The sequence below is a fragment of the Camelina sativa genome, chromosome 5 (assembly GCF_030686135.1).
Source record: "Camelina sativa cultivar CO46 ecotype springtype chromosome 5, ASM3068613v1".
Lineage (NCBI taxonomy): Eukaryota > Viridiplantae > Streptophyta > Magnoliopsida > Brassicales > Brassicaceae > Camelina > Camelina sativa.
In genome coordinates, this window is record NC_141884.1 from 36,177,970 (window position 1) to 36,199,310 (window position 21,341).

Here is a 21,341-nt window from a genome sequence, read left to right on the forward strand (position 1 = left end):
AGAAGTAGGATCGGCCGAAGCTACCTACATAAGAAAAATGTCCAATCAGGTCGGGCTACTGATAGACCGGTTTGGGTTAACTATATATAGCGAGACAAATATAAAAAGTTTGGAGGGCTGATTAATGTGATCCCTTACATGTCAAACCACACTTCTAATTTCATAACTTCATCTATCTAAATATGTTTTACTATAGAACGATAGAATTTTTTTTTTTAAAAAAAAAAAACGCTTGGTCCCATGACTCATTATTCACAAATCAACCGAGATTGAATGGTTTTTACCCACATGATGACGTTACAGTATATATACATTCATATACATGTAGACAATGATTCGTATAACATGGCCATTACCCCCTGACCACATATAATATGTCTCAACAAGAATTTTTCAAGAAATTATCACCTTATTTTTTTTATCATCCAAAATAAATATTTTCACTATATATAATTCTTCGAACGAGGTTCTTTGGTTATATAAAGTTATATTTTTCTCTATGGTATCAATATAGTTGTATAATATTCGAATGTAATAAAAAACTTAGCCGTTTATGAATAACAAATAAATATGTGGCATGTAAAGAGGGCGTAATTGTTGGTCAGTGTTGGGATGAACAAAATTTTTATTTCATAATAAAAAAACGAGTCGAGTTGCTTTTTAATAGGATTTTTAAAAAAAGAAAAAAAGAAAAAGGGAAGTAGTAGTTGAAAGGAACTAGAGTGGAGCTGAAAATACAAAGCGGAAGTTTTACTAGTTAGGGAATTCAGCTTGCATCTAACGGTCTCCATCTGGATCTAGTTACTTCTTTCTTACACTTTATAGTTTATAACTTTATATGTAACAAAATGTCCTTTTAAATTTTGATTTTGAACAACCAACACCAAAACCCATAAACCAAGTCCCTCCAATCCCCCCAATCCTCACAGCTAGCTTCAGGCCAAAGTAGCTGAGAGTTCTAGATGAGCTCAGATAAAGGCTGTTCCAATCTCACTACACATTGTATCATATATTATTATCAAGACAATCTCTCTCTCTCTCTCTCTCTCTCTCTGACCCATTTGTCCGGTTCCTCTGTCCTCTCGTTGTTCTCTAATATTATATATTGCAAAAGCTTTATTTTTAGCTTATAGTAATCACTTCCATTGTGTATCCATAAATGGAAACTTTGTTAAACGTTCACCTTTTAATTTATACCCAATAGTACACATCCATGATGGTCCCTCTCATCTTCTAACTATGTTAACTTTAGTCTTAAATGAATTGGTTTAACATCGTTTTGCATCTGCGATTCAGTACGATAATTTTTCATTTTTGTATTTATACCGCACTAAATTCGAGTACAACACAATTCATTATGTTAGATCGATATACCAATAATAATCACAAAACAAAACCGTTTGAGATTAAATATAGATATTCAACTAGACAAATAATTTAAAAAAACAGCAAAACAGGTCATTATGGTAATAACACATGTAGGATCCATATAACGTTTAGACAATTCTTGATCCCACTTTTACATAGAACCAACAAAGTTAACAAATTAAGAGAAGAAGAAAAATACCCAAAATAACAAAAGAAGATAAAGAAAAAGAAAAGCAGAGGGAATCTATTTTAATATTTCAGAGCGAGTGATGATCTTGGAACCGATTGATGGGGAACCTAAGAGACTGATCCAAACGCTGCCGTGAAGCGTCACTATCACGACCTTGTGGCGGTTCGAGCGGCGCACGGACGCTGGCGGAGTCACGGCTAGGGAAACCGGTCGGACCAACGGGTGCACCTACACAAGTGTAGCAGCTCGGTTCCACAGGACTATCGGCCATGTAATTAACAGTGGTTGCGGCGGGGAGGTTAGGGTTTGGAGAGATGCTTCTGCTCCCTCGGAAAGATGGGTTTAAGTAGTAGTCGTTGAAGTGGTTGTGAGGAGAGTATTGGTTTGAAGAGTATGGATATGGCGGCGGTGGAGGCATGGGGGGTTGTGGAACCAAGTTTGTTGAGGAGCTTCCGGGGTATAGCATTGGTGATGAGTAAACCGACCGGTATATTGTTGGATCTGTAGTGTGATAGCTGCCAATAATTCCAATTATATCATTCATATGATACTAAAGCACATATTTACACGAAAATAATGATGTTAAGTACATTGAAGAGGTAAAAGAAAGTATACCCGAAAGGTGAAATTCCAGGTGGGGTTATGGTATCGTTACGGTAGACCAATTGACGAGCTTGATTCAATGTCTCGGTCTCCCTCTCTTTAATATAAGTTCATAGAGAAAAAAGGACACATCAAAAGAGTTTTAGTCTTAAATGCGATTAAGCTAAATCTACTCGTGTTTAGTTGTAGTCAAAGCATGGATGTGACATCAAGCATTTATCAAAAGACAAAGAGAGGGTTTATTTGGACGAACTAGAAAAGTGTGAATATGAAATGTGGATTATATGAAAGTTTAAAAAGAGGTTGAAGGAGAGAGTAATATATGTATAAAAATCGACTTGCCTTGTCGGTGGCGATTCATGTGGCCACCAAGAGCTTGGGATTTGCAGAACTTGAGTGAACAAAATCGACATTCGTACACCTTCCCACTCTCATCTTTCCTTTCTTTACTACCTTTCTTCTTTCTTTGACCTAATTATCAACCATGAAATAAAGCATATTAACACAGTAATTCTAGTATACTCTAATAAAGTTCTATTTAACTAAAGCAATCTTTTTAAAAAAAAGTTAGGGTTTTATGGTATGCCTACCAGAGGAAGAACCTTCCTCGAGGGCTTGCTTATTGCCATCTTTGGAAAAATCATCTGGAAGATTGTTGAGGTCTAAGTAATTCTCCTCATGCCTCCTGCCAAAATTTTCAATAAAGAAAGTGTCAATATAAAGATTTAGGAAATTATTAATGGAAGATAGAACTAAGAAAGTGATCTGGTGGGGCATATACATGGTGAGATTGGCGTGAGGTAAGACTTCTCCCCGAAGAGAGCTACAATAATTGAGAAAATATTTTAGAAGACTTTCAGTTGGAGGCGGCACCACAAAAGGAAGAGAAAAACGTAGAGAGTAGTAAAGTTAAATAAGAGAGGTTCGAAAGTTTTCTATCAGTTTATCTGCCACAAACCCTCCCTCCCATCTCTCTCTCTCTTTGTTTCTCTCTCTGCGTGTGGAAACTAAATTAGCAAAGTGGGTCTCGTGACCTTAAAAATATAAGAGGGTGGTCATGTAGGTTTAAGGGGGGTTAATTAAAACAGAGAGAAAGTGTTTGTGTTTGAGTTTGTGTGTGTGTGTGTATGTGTGTGTGTGTGTGTGTGATGAAAGAGAGAGATGAGAGGGACATTTCCTGAGTGAAAGGAGATGCTAGGGCTACTACTCTAGAACCCTATTACTGTACAATTAATTCATGTTAAAAAAGACAAACTCTTAATATTTTTTTGAAAGAACTATTTTTTCTCAAAAAGAATCAATGAGTTTGGATCTTTTAGTTGTGTATACAATGTATCTTTATAGAAATTCAACTAGTTAAGTTAGTCGTACTTGCAAGATACATGTATACACAACTAAAAGATCTTTGAATTTTAGATTTGTAATCTTTTCTGGTTGAAGATTAGAGCAGAAAATGTGAAAAAACATATGACTCGCTCACATGAAATTAACCTCAAAATTGCACACATAATGGAATGAAACATTAATTAAGTGTAACTTATCAGAAGAATAAACTAAAGAATATGAGAAACGTTGGGTTTTAATTAGGTTTAAATTTAATTAAAATATAAGGCGTCTTATAAAAAACAAGAGTAGTACTTTTTCAACAATGAATTAAATGTGGAAAGACACATCTAGCGAATCATTGTCTCTTGATAAAGAATCTTTCATGAATAGTTTGCAGCTACAAGATGGTCCTTGATAAACTTGTGATCCTCACTTAAGCATACAGAGGAAAGAACCAAAAAGAGAATAGATTTTATACTTTTAAGGACAATCCGAGACATGGCTAGTTCTATGGTCCTGCTGTTTTGAACAATACGTTTTGAGAAGTTTTACAATAAATATTTGTATATAAATGTGAGAAAAATGTTAGCTAGTAATGGTCCCCCATATGTAGATGCAATGTAATGCTATAGCTAGGCCTCTCCTGGGGCATCCACTTCAAAAAAATTTCTTTCAAAATTGTTTTTTGTACCCTAGGGTTTTGCAAATGGGACATGCAAGTGTTGCTATCACATAACTAATTATTAGGGTCCTTTGTGATCTTAACTTAGATATGCATGTCGTCTATTATCCTTACCTTTACCTTCCCATTACTTGTTTTTATTAATTCCTCAATATCACGTAGTTAATCTTGTCGTAAATTATCCTAGTTAATGTAATTCAATCAATATTAAAATATTGAAATAATATCAAGTTCCATCTATACCACATGCTATTTATACTAAAGACATGCTAATATTTTTGCAGAACTAACGTAAGATTCATAACATGTTCTTTCCCCATCCAATATATATTAACATGTTTTTGCTTAGAACTCGGTTCCTTAAACATATGAAGATTGTGCGCATGGCGATGCTTATTAAATATATGAAGAAAACATATAACTTGATGCTCTATATGCACTTCATCAATAAAAGAATGAAGAGGATCAGTTAATAAATTAGTGTCCGTTCAATATACACATATTTCTCTTGTCTCTCTACTTGGACAAGTGAGATGCTCAAAATTTTACAATTCACGGTCACGGAAGCGTGCGTGTCACGTGCCAAGTGGCTTGAAGGTCAAAAACTTCAAAACCCAAAAGAAAAGGTACATATATGCTCGTGCCGACCTACATAATAAAAAGGAATATTTGTTTATAAAAAAAGTCAAGCCTAAAGGCCTTATGTTAATACGATAAGCACTATGACTCCATGAGCATGAGTGGGTGACGGGACGGAGATTGATAATTTCGAGTTCATCAAATGAAAACCAATGGCGAAGAAGCCCAATCATAGTCGACAACTCGACACTAGCTAGGAACATATATTCTTTGTCGTGATTTTGGTCATTTACTTAATCTGACTTAATTGTGTATTAATCATAAGATATAAGCAATCAAAAAAAAAAAAAAAATTGCATGCCAATATTTGTATTTTGTAAATTCAACAAAAGTTGGTCGACGAAAATCTTAATTACGTGATATATATATATATATATATCACTATATTTTTATTTTTGAATACATTAAATTACAATTTCGCTCATCAACACCATCGTTCGTTTGTTAATCACTATTTTTATAATTTGAATTAAAACTATCAACATTCATTTTTTTTATTTTATAAAACACTATAGTAGTTTAAGCGAATTCAAAAAAGAAACCAAGTTCTTTCATAGACCCCGAAAAAAACAAGTTCTTTAACTAACTTTTTCTGTGTTTTATATACTGATATTAAGGAATTAGTATAGAATTATTAATTAATAATTTTGTATAATAGATTTTTTTTTTGGTTTTATTTGGGTCAAATATGTATAAAGTAGGGATAAGTCGATAATTGTATATGAATTGTGACATGGTCAATAACTTCTATATTAGGTAAGATGATCAATTACTTGTTTCAGTATCCAATCCCCTATATATTAATAGAGGAATATTTTGGCAAAAAAGTTGAGGTGTTAGCATTATTTACCATCAGAGCTCAGGACACTATTTTCTTTATTTGTCATCAGCTTTTAAAAATATTTACATTTATAAATACAATTAACACTCAAAATTAAATTTTTATATTAACTTAATTATATCCTTTAATTATATTTTCATAAAGTCTTTAAAATGAATTTTTAAAACCCTTTGTTCATATGATATAATAATATAAGATTGATATTATAATAACTCTCACGGGTTAAATTTTAATTATTATACAATTTTTTTTATAGATATATACTATACAATCGAATTTTAAATATTTCAATTACCCATATATATAACAGATTTTGTAAATAAAAATTACAGTAAAAATATTAAATAATTATTTTATACCACACTATGTACGGGTTGTTACCTAGTATATTAAGAAAATACATGAATGTAGGGTACAATTAATTAAAATGATAATGATGAGGCTCCAAAAACCATAATTTTTTTATTTTTTTTTGTTATAATGATTTGCATAAGTTATGAGTAGGAGAGAGAGAGAAGGAGGATCAGGTGAGAGAAGGACCACACTACTACTCCAAGACTGTCACGGCTAGTAAGCTACGACTTCTAATCTCTCCCTCTTCATGTAACTTCTAATCTCTCCCTCTTCATGTAACTCTCTTTCGGACAATCATACTTTTTACTCCTTTCTCTTACGTGGTCCTTCCTTTGTTTTATTTCACAATTTTTCCCTATATTTATTTTGTAATGGTTGAGATGAAGAAGAATACACAATTTTGTATATTGATACTTCAAATAGTAGGAGCATAATTATTGATTGTTCTGTATCATCCTTGTCATAACTCGTAATAAAATCTGGTAGTGCGTGAGAATATGACATGTTGATGTTGTACATCCCAAAATATACATATATATTACTAATGCATTAGTGATTGATGACTTGATGTGAAACAAGTTGTTTATAAAAGCAACAAGTTGAATAAGTGCCAAAATGTAAACTACACGATACTACGATTAAAATGTTGAACGTTCGATTTACAACGGTGAAACAATGAGTAATAAACTGACCTTTTTATCACCTACTTGACCTTTTGTCAAAAAAAAAATCACCTACTTGACCGTTGGTTATCTTGATATCTATTTATATTAGTACGTAACTACGTGTTGCTACGTGATAAGCACATTTTGTTTCATGGCTAGTGGCTTCTACATCCAAGCTCTATAAGGTGTGAATGTTTGAACATAGTCAATATCAACTTTCTTCTTTTTTACGGAGGGTAGTACAAAAGTCTTAGAAACTTGATGAAACACGTTAAATAAAATGCAACAATTCTGGTACGTTGGGTTTGTACAAGAAAAGTCTCATTGATATGTTGGATTTGTATAAGAAAGTCCTAAGCCCGTGTCAGTTAATGGGCCATTTCGACGATGTCAATATAAAAACCCAAATATCATTCTGCCGTAATGTCAAACCTTATAAAGGAGGTTAGAGAAGGGTTAGACAAAGTATATGCGTACAAGAAATTGATGATACATGAAACTCGCAAGTGATCTTTACTTAGAAGATAGAAGTCATATAGAATACCAAGTTGAACTCTCTCTTTACTTTTTATGATTTAGCTTACTTTGACACCAAAATAAAATAAACCAATGAGCTATCGCTTGTAATATTTGTTTTTCATTAAACTAGAAAAAACATTTATCACATATTTTTGTGATATCAAACAATGGTTCTAAACTTCTAATGTACGTGATTTCGGTAAAATGAGAAACGCAAACTGGACTAGTGATCCCATCTATATGGGTTGCACTTTGATCCTCGGTTTTGATTTTGGAATTGGAGTACAAGCCCACTGGGCTTCTGGGATAAAAACAGAAAAACAAAAATATATATGATGATGATTTATTTTTATTCTTGTTGGAGTCCAATTATGGGACTTTGTTTTGGTTTTATTTATGCTAGCTATATCAACGTATCTTTTGGAAAAGTATGCGTACGGGAGGGTATAATTATAAAAGGTCTGATATGCTCAACAAGTGGGTGTGTATGATACATTTTGATAGCAATGGGGTCCCATAAATATACGCTGACGATATTTCATTACAAAAAGAGTTTATAACCAAATTTTACTTTTGATATATTTTGTTTAAATAACGAATGGTTGGTCCTAAACAGGTTACACTTGACAAGTGCTGCGTCAGATTGGGATCAGAATACATCAATACAATTAAAATTATGCTCTTTTATTTTAGGTGAATAATTGTAAAGTTTGGTTTAGTTTTAGGTATTAGATGAAGAAGTTAACCATTACAAACCAACCTTGTTAAAGCCAAAGTGGATATATATATACAGATTAATGTTAAAAGATAGATATTTACCAAAGAAAGTCAAAAATAGGACAAAAGAGTGGCCAAACAAAAAACTTACACTTAAAGAGGAGACTCTCTCATCAACAACAATCCTATGAAGCCAATAGGGAAAACTTGTTACCTACATAAGATTTCGCATAAACCTTTTCTATTTTCTTTTTTGTTAATATGAAATTTTCTGATTTTTTTTTTTAATCTCGATTATTAATAAATTGATGGTTTAATATTTGTACACATATTAAGAAAATTTTGATTTTTAAAATTTATAATTACTCTATAGTAAAAAAAACCATTATAAATTTATGATTTGTAATGGATATATTTGTTTGCCTTGATTAGAACCACTATGAATATTCTGATATCTCAAATCGAATCAAAACGGATAATTTTCACCGATTTACATAAAATCAGAAGATCATCGATATTTTTCTTATATGCTAACTTTTCAGTCTCCACAAAATTTTTAAAAAGGATAAAAGATAGTAAAAGCTAGTTCAAGTCGATCGGCACAAGTAAAAACAAAGAATCTACTAACGGTAACTTCTAAACGTGGGTTTCCCAAACGCTAAAAGGAACAGTCACGGAGACAATCACAAAACACAATCATGTGAACCAAGTCCAAAACAATCCTTTGGCTACCGTACACGTGTCTTATCTTTTAGCGGACGAGATCGCGTGTGATTGTTGCGTTTAAGGCGGTCCAGTTCTCTTTGATATTTTTTCTATTTTGGTAAGATATTTTTTGTTATTTGAAAAACACATAAATTGAAACAATAAAATAAAACATTTAATTATTACAATAGTTTGAGAAGATCGCTTATACCGATGAGATTTCTCACGGGAGCACGGGGACCGCTTGAACGTGGGTAGATGATAACATAATTAAAATAAATAAATTAAATTATTTTTGTAGTAGTAAGTTTGTGTGACAGAGCAAATAAAATAATAATGATAAGGTTTTTAAGATCTACTGTATATAATCTTAAAAATTAAAGATCTTCTGATTTATATTTATTTATGGTATACTTTAATTGGTTTTTTAGTGGTGGGACATTAGGAGTGAATGAGAGAAATGTAAAGATAGTGGGAGCTATTGTTTAGTAATTTTAAAATTTTTTATTTAATTCTTACACAAAGCAAGATGTTATTTAAAATTATTAAAGAGTATTCACATGCCAATGATATTTTATGATTGTTTTCCCAAGAATGCGGTAGTTTATAAATTATGACTAAGTATGTTTTTAGATTGATTTGTCGAATGACACGTAGCTTATTAACAGATCTGACCTTTGTTTATTGTTTCTCCCCTCCCTCAGATCTCATAGATATATACTTAAGAATTGTTACACGAGAAGAAAAAATATATACCTAAGAATTAATGAGATTTGTTATCGACATTTTTATGTATTTCTGTTTTGTTTATTTTAAAATACTTGAGTACCAGATTTAAGTTTATTAAATTTTCATTTTATTATGAATAGTTACCAATATTTCTTTTTTTTTTATCAATAAAGGAAATAAGCTCAAACAAGCCAATTTAGAGGGAAACTTATCTACAACTACAAATAAAACATGATGCAGAAATACACGTATCTGGCGTGTTAAAGAATCCGCTCGTACATTAGCTTGTCTTGGGACATAAATCAAAGAGAAGGAAGAAAACTCCTCCCTGTCCATCTGAATGTCGTCGAGGTATGTTGCAAAAGCTGGCCAATCAGTAGGAGAAGACACCATCTTCACCAAGTCTGAGCAGTCGGTAAGGAAGGCCACATCCCGGAAGTCATGTCCTATCATGCAGCGCATCGCCCAGAGGGGAGCTTCAACCTCAGCATGTAACGGGGATAAACTTCGCCAGAAATTTGTCGATCCAAGCAACGGGGGCGAGCTTTGTGACGAGTGACAACACCATCCTGCACCTGCAAAAACATTCGTCGCCTTCCAGGAGCCATCCACAAAACACTTGTGACCCGTTAATTCTCGAGGGAGTGGTATTCCCATGCGAGTCCCAGATAATGGGCGCGGAGGGATGAAGGGGATCTCCTCTCCCTCGACATCCACCTGAGCTTCCTGCCAGGTTAAAGCCTCGCCTTCTGCCACCCGGACAACCACATCCGGACGTTCATCCTGGTTCTCGAAAATACAAGCATTCCTAGCTTTCCAAATATACCACATCAGCTAAGGAAAAGCTGAGACATATGAACCCAGACCTTTCGGATCTAGGAAATGATCCATATTAGCATACACAGACCCCGTCGGGAAAAGATGTGGTCCCACTGGGACATGGGCCAAGGCCCAAACCTGTCGGGCCGGCGGACACAAAAATATGGCATGGTTGATATCTTCCGCCTCCATCCTGCACCGCGTGCAAACAACATCGCAACTTACCCCCCGACGGCGTAAGTTAGTCGATACCGATATGCATCTCGATAAAACTTGCCACAAAAAATGCTGTAATTTTGGTGGACAATGCACCTGCCAAACCCTCGCAAGAAGGGGGTAACCTCTGGCCCAAAGCCCATTGCCCGAAAAGGACCCTGGACGTCCAACCGTTCCGTCTCATAACCAGATTTAACAGTATATTTCCCAGTTTTAGTAAAATGCCACCCTAAATAATCATCCTTTGTGCCACTACCAAGAGGGATAGCCTCAATCAGTGCGACATCCAACGGATCAAAAGGCTGGGTTAGTAGATCCTTACGTCAAGGATTAGTATGACGATCAATGAAATGCGGTAACCGTAGAGATGGGTCCTTAAAAGGACCATTACTTAAGGCTGGTTTGGAAAATGGGCTGGAACCCAGGGATCATTCCATATAGAAATTGAGGTCCCTGTGCCAACCCGTTTAATAAGTCATTTATTCACCAGAAAGTGAGCAGAAACGATACTCCTCCACGAGTACGAGGGTGAATAAGATCGTATTGGATCCATAGGATCAGAGTTCCGATAGCACCTACTTTTAAAAACCCGGGCAAATAGGGAGTCCGGATGATCTATTAGTCTCCACAATTGCTTAGCCAGCAGAGATGATTTGAAATCATCTACACTCTTGAAACCCAGACCACTCAGCTGTTTGCTACAACAGAGTCGTTCCCAGGCAATCCAATGCATACCCCCAGACTGTCCATTCGTACTTCACAAAAAATTGGCCACTGCACTGGTCAGTTTTGATGTGATTGTCTTTGGGAGACGATAACAAGACATCACAAAAGTCGGGACAGCCATCACAACAGATTTAACCATAACCTCCTTCCCCCTTTTCGAGATTAATCGCGCTGATCACCCAGTCGTGCGGCTCTGCAGGCGATCTCTGACATAGGAAAACACCTTAGTTTTATACCCCCCAGACTCTCAGGAATTCCCAAATAGGAACCCATACCCCTAGATTGGTGATCCCAAGAACCCCCTGTATTTCCGTCCGGACTACCTCGTCAACCGTGTGACCGAACTGAATCGAAGACTTGGCCAAGTTAATCTGTTGACCCAAGGCCCCTTCATATTGCCGTAGAATATCCAAAACCACCCTGCATTGATCCGTATTAACCTTACAGAAAAGACTATCGTTCGCAAATAATAGGTGAGTAATTGGCGGGCATTTATTGGCCACCTTAATACCAGTAATCCGCTTATCCGCCTCTGTTTTCCGGACATTTGCAATAAGGACCTCAGTACATAATATGAACAAATAAGGAGACAGCAGATCCCCCTGTCGCAGGCTCCGCTTCGGGACAATTAATCCATTTGGTTGCCCATTGAAAAGAACTCGATACTCCACCGAAGAGACACAGAACATTATCCAGGAGATCCATTGTTCAGAAAAACCCATTTTTCAAAACAGTGCCTTCAAAAAACCCTACTCCACTCTATCATACGTCTTACTCATATCCGTCTTTATTGCCATAAATTTGCCTTTACACGAATTATTCGTCCTCAGCCCATGAAATATTTCTTGAGCAATGAGAATATTGTCCAAAATCAACCTACCCGGAACAAAAGCCGACTGCGTCTCCAAGATGAGACCAGGGAGAAGAGCCTTAAGCCGTTGACACAAAACCTTTGAGAGAATCTTATACCCCACATTACACAGACTGATGGGACGCAAGTCCGCCATCCGCGTCGGTTTGGCCACCTTAGGGATAAGACAAATATGCGTCCGATTTAAATCTTTATCAAAAACACCCTCCTCCAGAAACTGGTTAACCATATATACAAGATCAGCTTTCACTACGGTCCATGCCATCTAGAAGAACAAAGCAGTCATCCCATCCGACCTTGGAGCTTTATCCGGATGCATCATGAACAAAGCCTGTCGAACCTCTGCTTCCGTAGCCGGGGCAGTTAACCAAAAATTATCCGCATCTGTAATGACCGTGTTAACCTCCCGTAAAACATCCTCAAAATTAGCTGGATTAATCGAAGTGAACAGTTCCTTGAAATACGAGACTGCCGTATCATAGATATCCGCATCATCTGTCGACCAAACATCCTGTTTATTGTAAAGCCCAACAATCCTATTACGAGCCCGGCGCTGTTTAGTTTGTGCCTGAATATATTTTGTATTTTTATCCCCCACCCGCATCCACCAATTTCTACTCTTCTAATACCAATGAATTTTCTCATCCCGGTATGTCTCTAGCAACCGGGAATTTAAATCGGAAATTAATTTCGGTGTAGACGCATCATCTGCCTGAGCCACTTCTAACTGCCGTTTAAGATCCTCGTTCAACTCCCTACCATATGGAGGTTGCATCTTACGCCAGCGAGAAATTGCCCGCTGACAGGACACAATTTTATCCACAAATCCTGACGAGGCTGGATCCTGGTCAGCATGCCAACCAGACGATATCGCCTCCATTAAACCGGCATTGCCAACCCAACGCCGATCAAACATAAAACTCCGCCTCCCTCGTGGCCTCTTCGCACCTATACTAGACACCAGGAGCATGTGATCTGACGCGATCATTAGTAAATATTCAGTCACCGTATCCGGGAATAAATCATGCAAATCCTCATTACCCAAAGCTCTATCCAACCGACAACGAATATGCTTTTTATCCCGCCAACCTTTCCAAGAAAAACAATCACCCAGAGGAAGCAGGACGTAACCTCCCACCGCGCTTTTCATGATTTACGGTTAATTCATTAAAATCTCCAATAAGAAACCAAAGTGTAGACCGAGTTGTACCAATTCGTATTAGCCGTTCCCAAACCAAATCTCGATTTTTGGGGACTGGATCCCCATAAACAAAGGTTAAATTAATTACACTGCCTTTGAAACATGCTTCCACATCAATTAATCTGTTTGATTCCATTAAAATTGAAACATTAAAAACATCTTTATTATAAAATAGAGCCAATCCTCCACTACAACCAATAGGTTCCACTGTTTTCAAATCAGTAAAGCCAAAATGGCCTACAAATTTTTCCAAAAAAGAAAAAGAATGTTTTGTTTCCATAAGAAATAAAAAATCTGGCCTATGTTTATTCCAGAGATCCCTAAGATTTCCTATAAAGACCTTATTACCAAGCCCTTGACAACTCCAAATTAATACATTCATTTAACAACTTTGGGTTTGGGTGGTTTGGTACCCCCGAGCCCGCCTTTGGCCCCATCATGAGCCTTTGGAGCAATTCCACTGTCGACAGCATTCGGCCCATGCGGAGGGCGTCTCCTTGGGGATAGCAACATCTGCGCATTGCGCTTCTTCGCACTTACACCTCTTAACACTGGACCACGCCCCTTCCGCACCTTTGCCCCATCCGCTTGTAACCCAACATCCTCCATTACGACCTCCTCGATAACACCCTCCTCACCCCCTAAATCATCCTCTAAGTCATCAAAGGTATCAGGATCCTCCTCCATCACCCCGACATCCAAACTCAAGCTACCACCCTCGCTTCCAGCCCCCACAGGGTCCCTCCGAATGCCTCCAGAACCCAATTCACGCCCCTGAGCTCCCGCCTCATCCGATACAATCGTTGATGCTAAGTTCTGATCTGGATAGCCCACACCAACTGCGTCTGCAACTTTGGAGACCGCTGTGGGAACCACAACAACATCCAGCCGAGGCTCCTCGGGAGCCTTAACTTCAGCCCGTGAAGCCTCCTGTGATGACCCCGTAGCAGCAGCAGAAGTAGTGACTATGTCACCCGACCCGTGTAACATCCCCTCACCTTCCACCAACTCAGTCGAGGCGTTCATAATTTGGCCCTCCTCAGCGACCTCGCCCCCCCCACTGCAGAAGGCGGCAATGAACCCGCAACCGCACTCTTCTCCTGAAACAAAGATTTTCGGACAACCTTCTACGGGTGAGAAAGCACCCGCTGCGACCCTAACTCCTCCACAACCGGATCTCTGACCCGCTCATCCCGATGACGTCCCTGTCCCCTCGCCATCCCATGATGGCCACGAGAGTCCTGCGAAGTCCCTGCATGTGAGGACTTCTTAGCCCTATAGGAAGGTCCAGCCACCTGCTCCACTCTCGGTTTAGACGAACCTTGTGTGTTACTCTCGTGATGCCCTTTATGAGGACCAATACCACCTCTAGCATCTGCTAGAACTGCCCCTTTGTAACTTAACGCTTGTCCCTGGTCGCTACTCACCTCAGATCCACCCCCACTTCCTCCAGAAGACAAAGAACCCAAAGTTGGACAAACAGATTCATCATGGCATAGACTAAAGCAAGTCTTACACCAACCATGGAGACGCTCGTAGATAAGCTTAACGATCGTCACCTCGCCATTGTAAAACTCAATGTCTGTCTCAAAACAGAGAGGATTCAGACCATCAATCGTTACCTGAACCCTCCCTCTGTCGATATCCACAGCTTCCACAACCCCCAGAGCCGAACCAATAACACGAAAAGTGGTTTCCGCCCAAAACTGAATTGGCACATCAGAGACACGAATCCAGAACTTCAATGATGATGGATAAGCCGGATCCACCACTGGAGTCCATCGAACCAAAGAAACCATCCAAGAGTCAAAATGAAAAGGCTCTTTCTTCATTACCTCCACAATATCAGCTTCCTCATCAAAGTCGAATTGGATTTTTCCCAAACCCAACTCTGCACCCGCAACTCTGCCCTCCACCCCGCCGAATCTGTGGCATCACAATGAGCAGAGACTTCAAATCCTTGACTTGAGGATTAAAACACCGCCCAATGACAGTCTTAGAATAACCCACAATGAGAGCGGAGTTATCAAAAAATGGAATCATGATCTTCCGTTGTGGACGTGCGACATCCTCCGACAAGCCAACTAACCCCTTCCCCATGATACCACTTTGAGCCATGACGTGATGAAACAAAAGAAAGCAAGACAAGTGTCAAGAAACTTCCCGCAAAGAACACCGAAAGAAATGAATGGCACAAACTGCTGCCAAAACCCACTGATAAAGAAGTCGAGACCAGAGAGAGAGTCGGAAAAGGAAAACGAAATCAATCAGAGACGATACGATTCCAACCAAATACAATTCTCTGGCAAAACTTCCCCAATCCGGAAGACAAATCCCCAGCAAATCATGTGCAATATCACCCAATAAACCCATATCCGGGTGAAACGGGAATCAAAACCAGAGGGGAAATCGAAAAAGGAAAGCGAGATCAAAAAGAAAGGATCCGATTCCGACCAACAACAAATCCTTAGCAGTAAAGCCCTAATCCTGAGAACATATCCTTAGCAAATCTTGCACGGAATCGCCCATTAAATCCATCAGATCCCGTAGCCCCCGAGAAACCGGATCCCACCCATTAAGAACCACCAATCTCTCCCAATCCGAAGAGAGCCACAATATAGAAATCCAGATACACCAAAAATCTCCAAATCCGCCTTTCGAATCAGAGATCCACAGTAGCACAATCCCGAAAGATGTGCTAACCCAAAAAACCCCAAATTCCCGAAACACAATCCCTAAAAATCCACCAAAAGAAGATTTTCCGAGAACAACACAGCCAACCTCCAACAGATCCAGAGAAACCCATGGAAAACCACAACCTTCAACCAGCCAGATCCCCTGAATCATCCGAAAAATCAAAACCCTAGAATCGCATGTGTCATCGCCGCTCTCTCACTTTTTTTTTTCTATTAAGTAATCTGAAATGACATTTTAGTATATTTCAAACTTCGCATCCCATATAAAGTTTTTCTAACTGATGCATTAAAATTATATTTATCTTTGAATTATCAGCTAGTTACCTAAAGTTATATATAACGGTATGTTATAGAAGTTAGAAACGTAAGCGTCAGCGTAAGTGTCATATAATTTAGTGATAAACGTAATTTTATTTTGTCAAAAATATTAAACTTTGTCATAAGAAAACATAATTTTAGTAAAGTGATCTTAGTGTAGTGGCATGAAGTAAGTTTATTTGTAGAAAATACCATCACACCAAGATATGAATCCTGCTTTTTATGAATATAAGAATTTTGGCTAATGGACCGGTCAGTTGTGGCCCAACGATAGCAAACAAAAAACGTTTCTACAATTGATAGACTGGATTGTTTCTATTTTGAGGAAACGCTTAGCAGCTTGACTTTTTATGAGGCCAAATTGTTTCTATTTGATAAAAAAATTATGAGCTCGCTTACCCAAAACTAAAACTGATAACTAGATATTTTGAGACACAAAAACCGGTTGTTCGTATGAATAAAAAAAACTAGCTGACACAATACATTATACATGTCCTAGAAATTAGTAAGTATGGTTTTTGAATAACCGAAATTTATAGAGTAACACAAAAAATGGTTTAGATACATCATACATATGACTGTTGTGTCCAGGATAGAAAACAAAGATAAAATCATATATAACTATGTAAATGCCAATGCAAAAACAAAATCATTGAAAAAACAAAAAAATTATCACTCACAAAAAACACTAAAATACATTTGTTTTATTTTGCAATCTAGAAGTAACAATTTTGTAAACATTTTACACAAAATAAATATATTTTCAATAAATGATATGTTGATAAAATTATTGTAAAAATGGTAAATTAATGGTAAATTATAAAATTTTAATTAGTTTTGTTCATTTACTGTTGATATTTTTTTTTACTAATTCAGTAACGATCCATATTGTAATTGTATAAGATATAACATACTGTTTATCATATAGCAAATAAAAACGTTTCAGTCACAAAGTGATTAGTCCATTTTATCTGTTATTTTTCGAAATTGTATATAACAAGTAAACTAGACTAAATATATATAGTTCCTTTTATATCATATAAAACTGTATTGTTTTTTTTTTCACATAAAATAATATTATTATCAAGTTAACAAAGAACAAACCGAAACATCGCAAATCTAATCATACCTAAACTAAAACTCCCTAAAAAAGTATATCATAATTTATTATTACTATAAAATACCAAAAGAAATCTCAATTAAAATAGAAACTTAATAAATTCATAACATATCCATCGAGCAAACGACCCTTTAATATTTTATTTCAATATAAAAATATTTATCAATTTTTGAAAAAAAAAGAAAGGAAAAAAAATGGGTATGGCCCTATAAATGAACAAAGGGACCTCAACAATGTCCTCTTCTCTCGTCGTCGTCTCCTTTGGCCTAACTACATTACATTATACACACACACTACCACACACTTCACGCTCTCTCTTCTCTCTCTCTCTCACACCTTTCATCATCCCTTCTCTCTTTTATTCTATGTTCATCATCTAAGCTCCTCCCTCTCTCTCCTTCGCCGCCATAGCTTCCACTTCCCTTTAAACAAAGCTGTACAGTTAAAAGCTTAAGGTACGAACACGAATCTTATCTTAAATCCTTCAGATCTGTGAATTTTGCCTTTCAAAATTAACGGATCTGTTCTCGATTTTGTTGTTAATTTCAGATTCAGATCTTGTGTTTAGAGATCTAATTTTCAAAATCTGTGTGTTCATGTGAATCAGGTTTATTTTAAATTTTTTTTTGGTTTGAAAAATTCGAAAAAGATGAATCACTTTGCGGTACAACCAAACGCGTTCGCAGCTGGTGGAGATTTGAGAAGCTCTGTTTCAGTTGTTGAAAGAGATCAAACCACCGTCGTTTGCCCAAAACCACGTCGTATTGGTCTCCGTAACTACCATCATCCTTCTCGATCTCTCCGTTGCTACTTCAGGTTTGTTTGAATTATTCAAATCCTCACTCGTTCGTGTGTTTGATTGATTCAATTTGCCTATAAGATTAATTGTGATTTTTTTTTGTGTGTATTCAGTCATCAATTGGAGTTATGTGAATCTAAAGCAGAGACTGATATCTTAGATATCATACTCACCAAGGTTTGTATTCTTCTTCTTCGTTCGTTCTCCTTAATTTTGAGTTGTTTTTGGTAGGTGAAACTTTGGTAAAGGATCTTTTTCAATTAAAAGAAACTAGTAACGAGTCGGTTTCTTGAAAATATTATTCTAGAAAGAAAATTAAAAGTAGTAGTAATCGTGTACGATTCTTTTGATTATATATAAAAAAAGGGAACATGTGATCGTTGTGTGTGTGTATTAAGGACTTTGTCGAATACTTTAGGAATAAAGACGTCTTCTTCGAGTTAACTCCTTACAGCACATAGTGTGGGTCACCTATGTTTCTTTAAACTATTTATTTAGCCAAAAGAAGTGTATGAATTATATAATAATCATGGAGGAGGAGATTTTGATGATGATGTGTTTTTGGTTGACAGGATGGTTATGGTACAGAACAAGTTAATACGCAGCAGCAGGTAATAGACTCGCCGTCCCCGTTTTTATGTGGGTCGCCGCCGAGCAGAGTCGCTAACCCATTAACACAGGATGCAAGATTCAGAGATGACATCGTACTGGTCTCTTCACCACCGGTGGGTTTACCTCAGTCATCCCCTTCTTCTACTACTTCCTCTGGGAGGAAAGGAGGAGGGTGTGTTGTTAGAGGCAATTTTGGTAACAGCCCAGCGGTTAGGATTGAAGGGTTTGATTGTCTTGACAGGGACAGCAGAAACTGCTCTATCCCTGCCTTGGCTTAGAGATTCGAAACCCTTTGACAAAAACCCTTTAAGGGGGTTTCATACAATATACTCTTTTGAATTAACTCAACAAGAAAACCAAATTAGTGGTGCGTCGTAAATATAAGTGTTAAGGAGAATTGAGATGTTGTGTGGAATCTTTTTGAAGGGGGACAGAGTAAGAAGAAGAGTACGAGAGAGATCGATCTTTTGGAGTTTGCTTCCTTTTTTTTTTTCAAGAGTGTAAATAGGTAACGGAGCAAATTTTCTGGGTTAAGTTTTTTATATTAGTTTGTAGTGTTTTTTAATGGGTCTTATCTTGTAAGTATTAAGGTGAGGAAAAAATAAAAGTTTAGGTTTTGGGAGAAGTATTAAATATATTTGGGAAGGTTTCTTTGTATGGGTCATTTGTGTAAAGTAAAGAAAAGGTTTGAGACCTAATCAGAGATAGAAGAAAGAAAGATATTTTGGGTATTAGGTTTTTTTTTTTTTTTTTTTGAGAGTCAGTTTCGAAGATGAGAAAAAATTTGTACAAAAAGAAGAAATTGAAATGATATTTTTTTACTTATGAAAGCAGCGAATCTTGTTGTTTCTGAAAGAGATGATGTAATGAGTAAAGAAAGAGAAAAGCTGTGAACTGAGAAGTGCCATGTGTTTCACAGACGTTGGAGACTAAGTTCAAAATATCTGGTTGATTTAATTATTATTTTTTACTTTTCATAACCAAAAAATCTAATGTGGTATCAGCAACAAAACTTTAAGAGTTATGACTTCATTCAATTGGTTTAAACAGAGGAGAGTTATTGTAACTTGTAGTTGTAAAGTTGAAATAAATTAGTGAAAAAAGTAAAAAATCAAGAGTTATATAAATTAACTTGAGAAAGTGTTATATAGGTAAATGAAAATGTGTTTATAATTTTTTTTTTTTAAAAAGAAGAAGAAGAGGAAGAAAAAAGAAAGAACATGCGGTCTCTCTCAGCATCTTCTACGCTTTTGGTTACAAGAATATCGTCAGATCTGTGAAAGTCTGACACTCTGCTACTGCTCCCATTTAATTTTTTATTCTTTTAATATATCCTTTTACAACTGAAAGTTATATAGTTTAGTTACTCACCAGTTATTATTATGTTTTGGTAAAAACTAAATTGAAGTATATAAATGTCTGAAAAATAATAAAAATAAATTGTTTTATTTATGTAATTTTAAAATAATTAAAGTATTTAAATTTAGACAAAAAATAATCGAAATAATCAAATGACTAATATCTTTAAAAGATTAGTTATTAACAGAAACAGATAAGAATGATCTACCGATTAAACATAGAATAATCCAAAATAGGAAGAATTTTAACATATCGAAAAAAATAGAGAATGTTTAAAATATGGTAATTATATATCTTTTTGTTCTGTTTGCTTTTCTGTTTTCTATTTTTTTTTTAATAACTAAAAAGTTCTGGCCGAATCTCGTCCCGAGACAATAACATGTTATATGGTCTTGTACCAAACGCCACTTGAACCATCAATTTCTAAGTTTTTCAAAAAAAATTTCTAAATAGTTTTTAATATTGATATATAATTTTTCTTTTCATTTTTGTTCATCATGATATTTTAAAATTGAAAAGCGATGAAGCTGAAAGATGGAGGTTGAGGACAAGCTCCAAGTATGCATTAAGATTAGTTTATTATGTTATGATCAATAAGAAATGAAGCTTTGTTGAATTTTTAATATCCTGCTATATAAGCTTTATATTTACTATCAGACATAACTGTTAAACTTTATCACTGGTACGTAAAAACAAACTATCTGGTTACTATGTCGCACTCGATAACAAAAAAAACAAACAAACTATCTGGTTACATGTTATATGGTCTCGACTTCTAGGTTTTCCAAAAAAAATTTTAGAAATAGTTTTTAATATCAATACATTTTTTTTTTCATTTTTGTTCAGCTATTGACAAGTTAACATATATGCTATTTTAACATATAGTTTCAAAACAATATCTCATACAAACAAAAACCTTTAAAAAATACCAACATAATATTACCCATTAAACATAGAACTGAAAAGAAAAAAAAAAAAAAAAAAAAGAAGAAGAGATCTTTCCCCCAATCAGGATAAATTGCATCCTACCCTCCTAGAGTTACATTTTTGAACGACTAAAATAAAGTGTTCCTTTCTTAGTGATTGAAGATTTGATACTTGATGCATTTTCCTATATGTTGAAGAATGAAGATCCTTCAAAGTAGAGTAGTCCACGGATCAAAAATCACATATGGAATTTCAAAGACTGGACATATTCTCTAAAGCCCACTGGAAGCTTTTTTCACTTCCGTATCTAATAACATTACTAATATAGGCGAAGACTAT

General features: G+C 36.0%; 3 protein-coding genes across 3 annotated transcripts; 1 reads left to right on the forward strand and 2 right to left on the reverse strand.

Moving 5' to 3' along the window:
• Positions 1-1,380: 1,380 nt before the first annotated feature.
• Positions 1,381-3,214, reverse strand: LOC104787887 (zinc finger protein JAGGED-like). The gene is made up of 5 exons (XM_010513541.2): positions 2,943-3,214; positions 2,752-2,846; positions 2,504-2,632; positions 2,174-2,258; positions 1,381-2,073 (listed from the first exon to the last, which is right to left on the reverse strand). Coding segments are annotated over exons 1-5 (759 nt in total). The 5' UTR covers positions 2,945-3,214; the 3' UTR covers positions 1,381-1,625.
• A 6,306-nt stretch (positions 3,215-9,520) lies between these two features.
• Positions 9,521-11,821, reverse strand: LOC147944807 (uncharacterized). Its single transcript, XM_087512727.1, has 5 exons — positions 11,375-11,821; positions 10,470-10,690; positions 10,205-10,350; positions 9,618-10,150; positions 9,521-9,550 (listed from the first exon to the last, which is right to left on the reverse strand). The coding sequence occupies exons 1-5, from the start codon at positions 11,819-11,821 to the stop codon at positions 9,521-9,523; spliced, it is 1,377 nt and encodes a 458-aa protein (XP_087368853.1).
• A 5,669-nt stretch (positions 11,822-17,490) lies between these two features.
• LOC104787888 (uncharacterized) lies at positions 17,491-19,546 on the forward strand. The gene is made up of 4 exons (XM_010513543.3): positions 17,491-17,760; positions 17,913-18,121; positions 18,218-18,281; positions 18,677-19,546. Exons 2-4 carry the CDS (start codon positions 17,955-17,957, stop codon positions 18,992-18,994), a joined length of 549 nt encoding a protein of 182 aa, XP_010511845.1. The 5' UTR covers positions 17,491-17,760; positions 17,913-17,954; the 3' UTR covers positions 18,995-19,546.
• Positions 19,547-21,341: the final 1,795 nt, after the last annotated feature.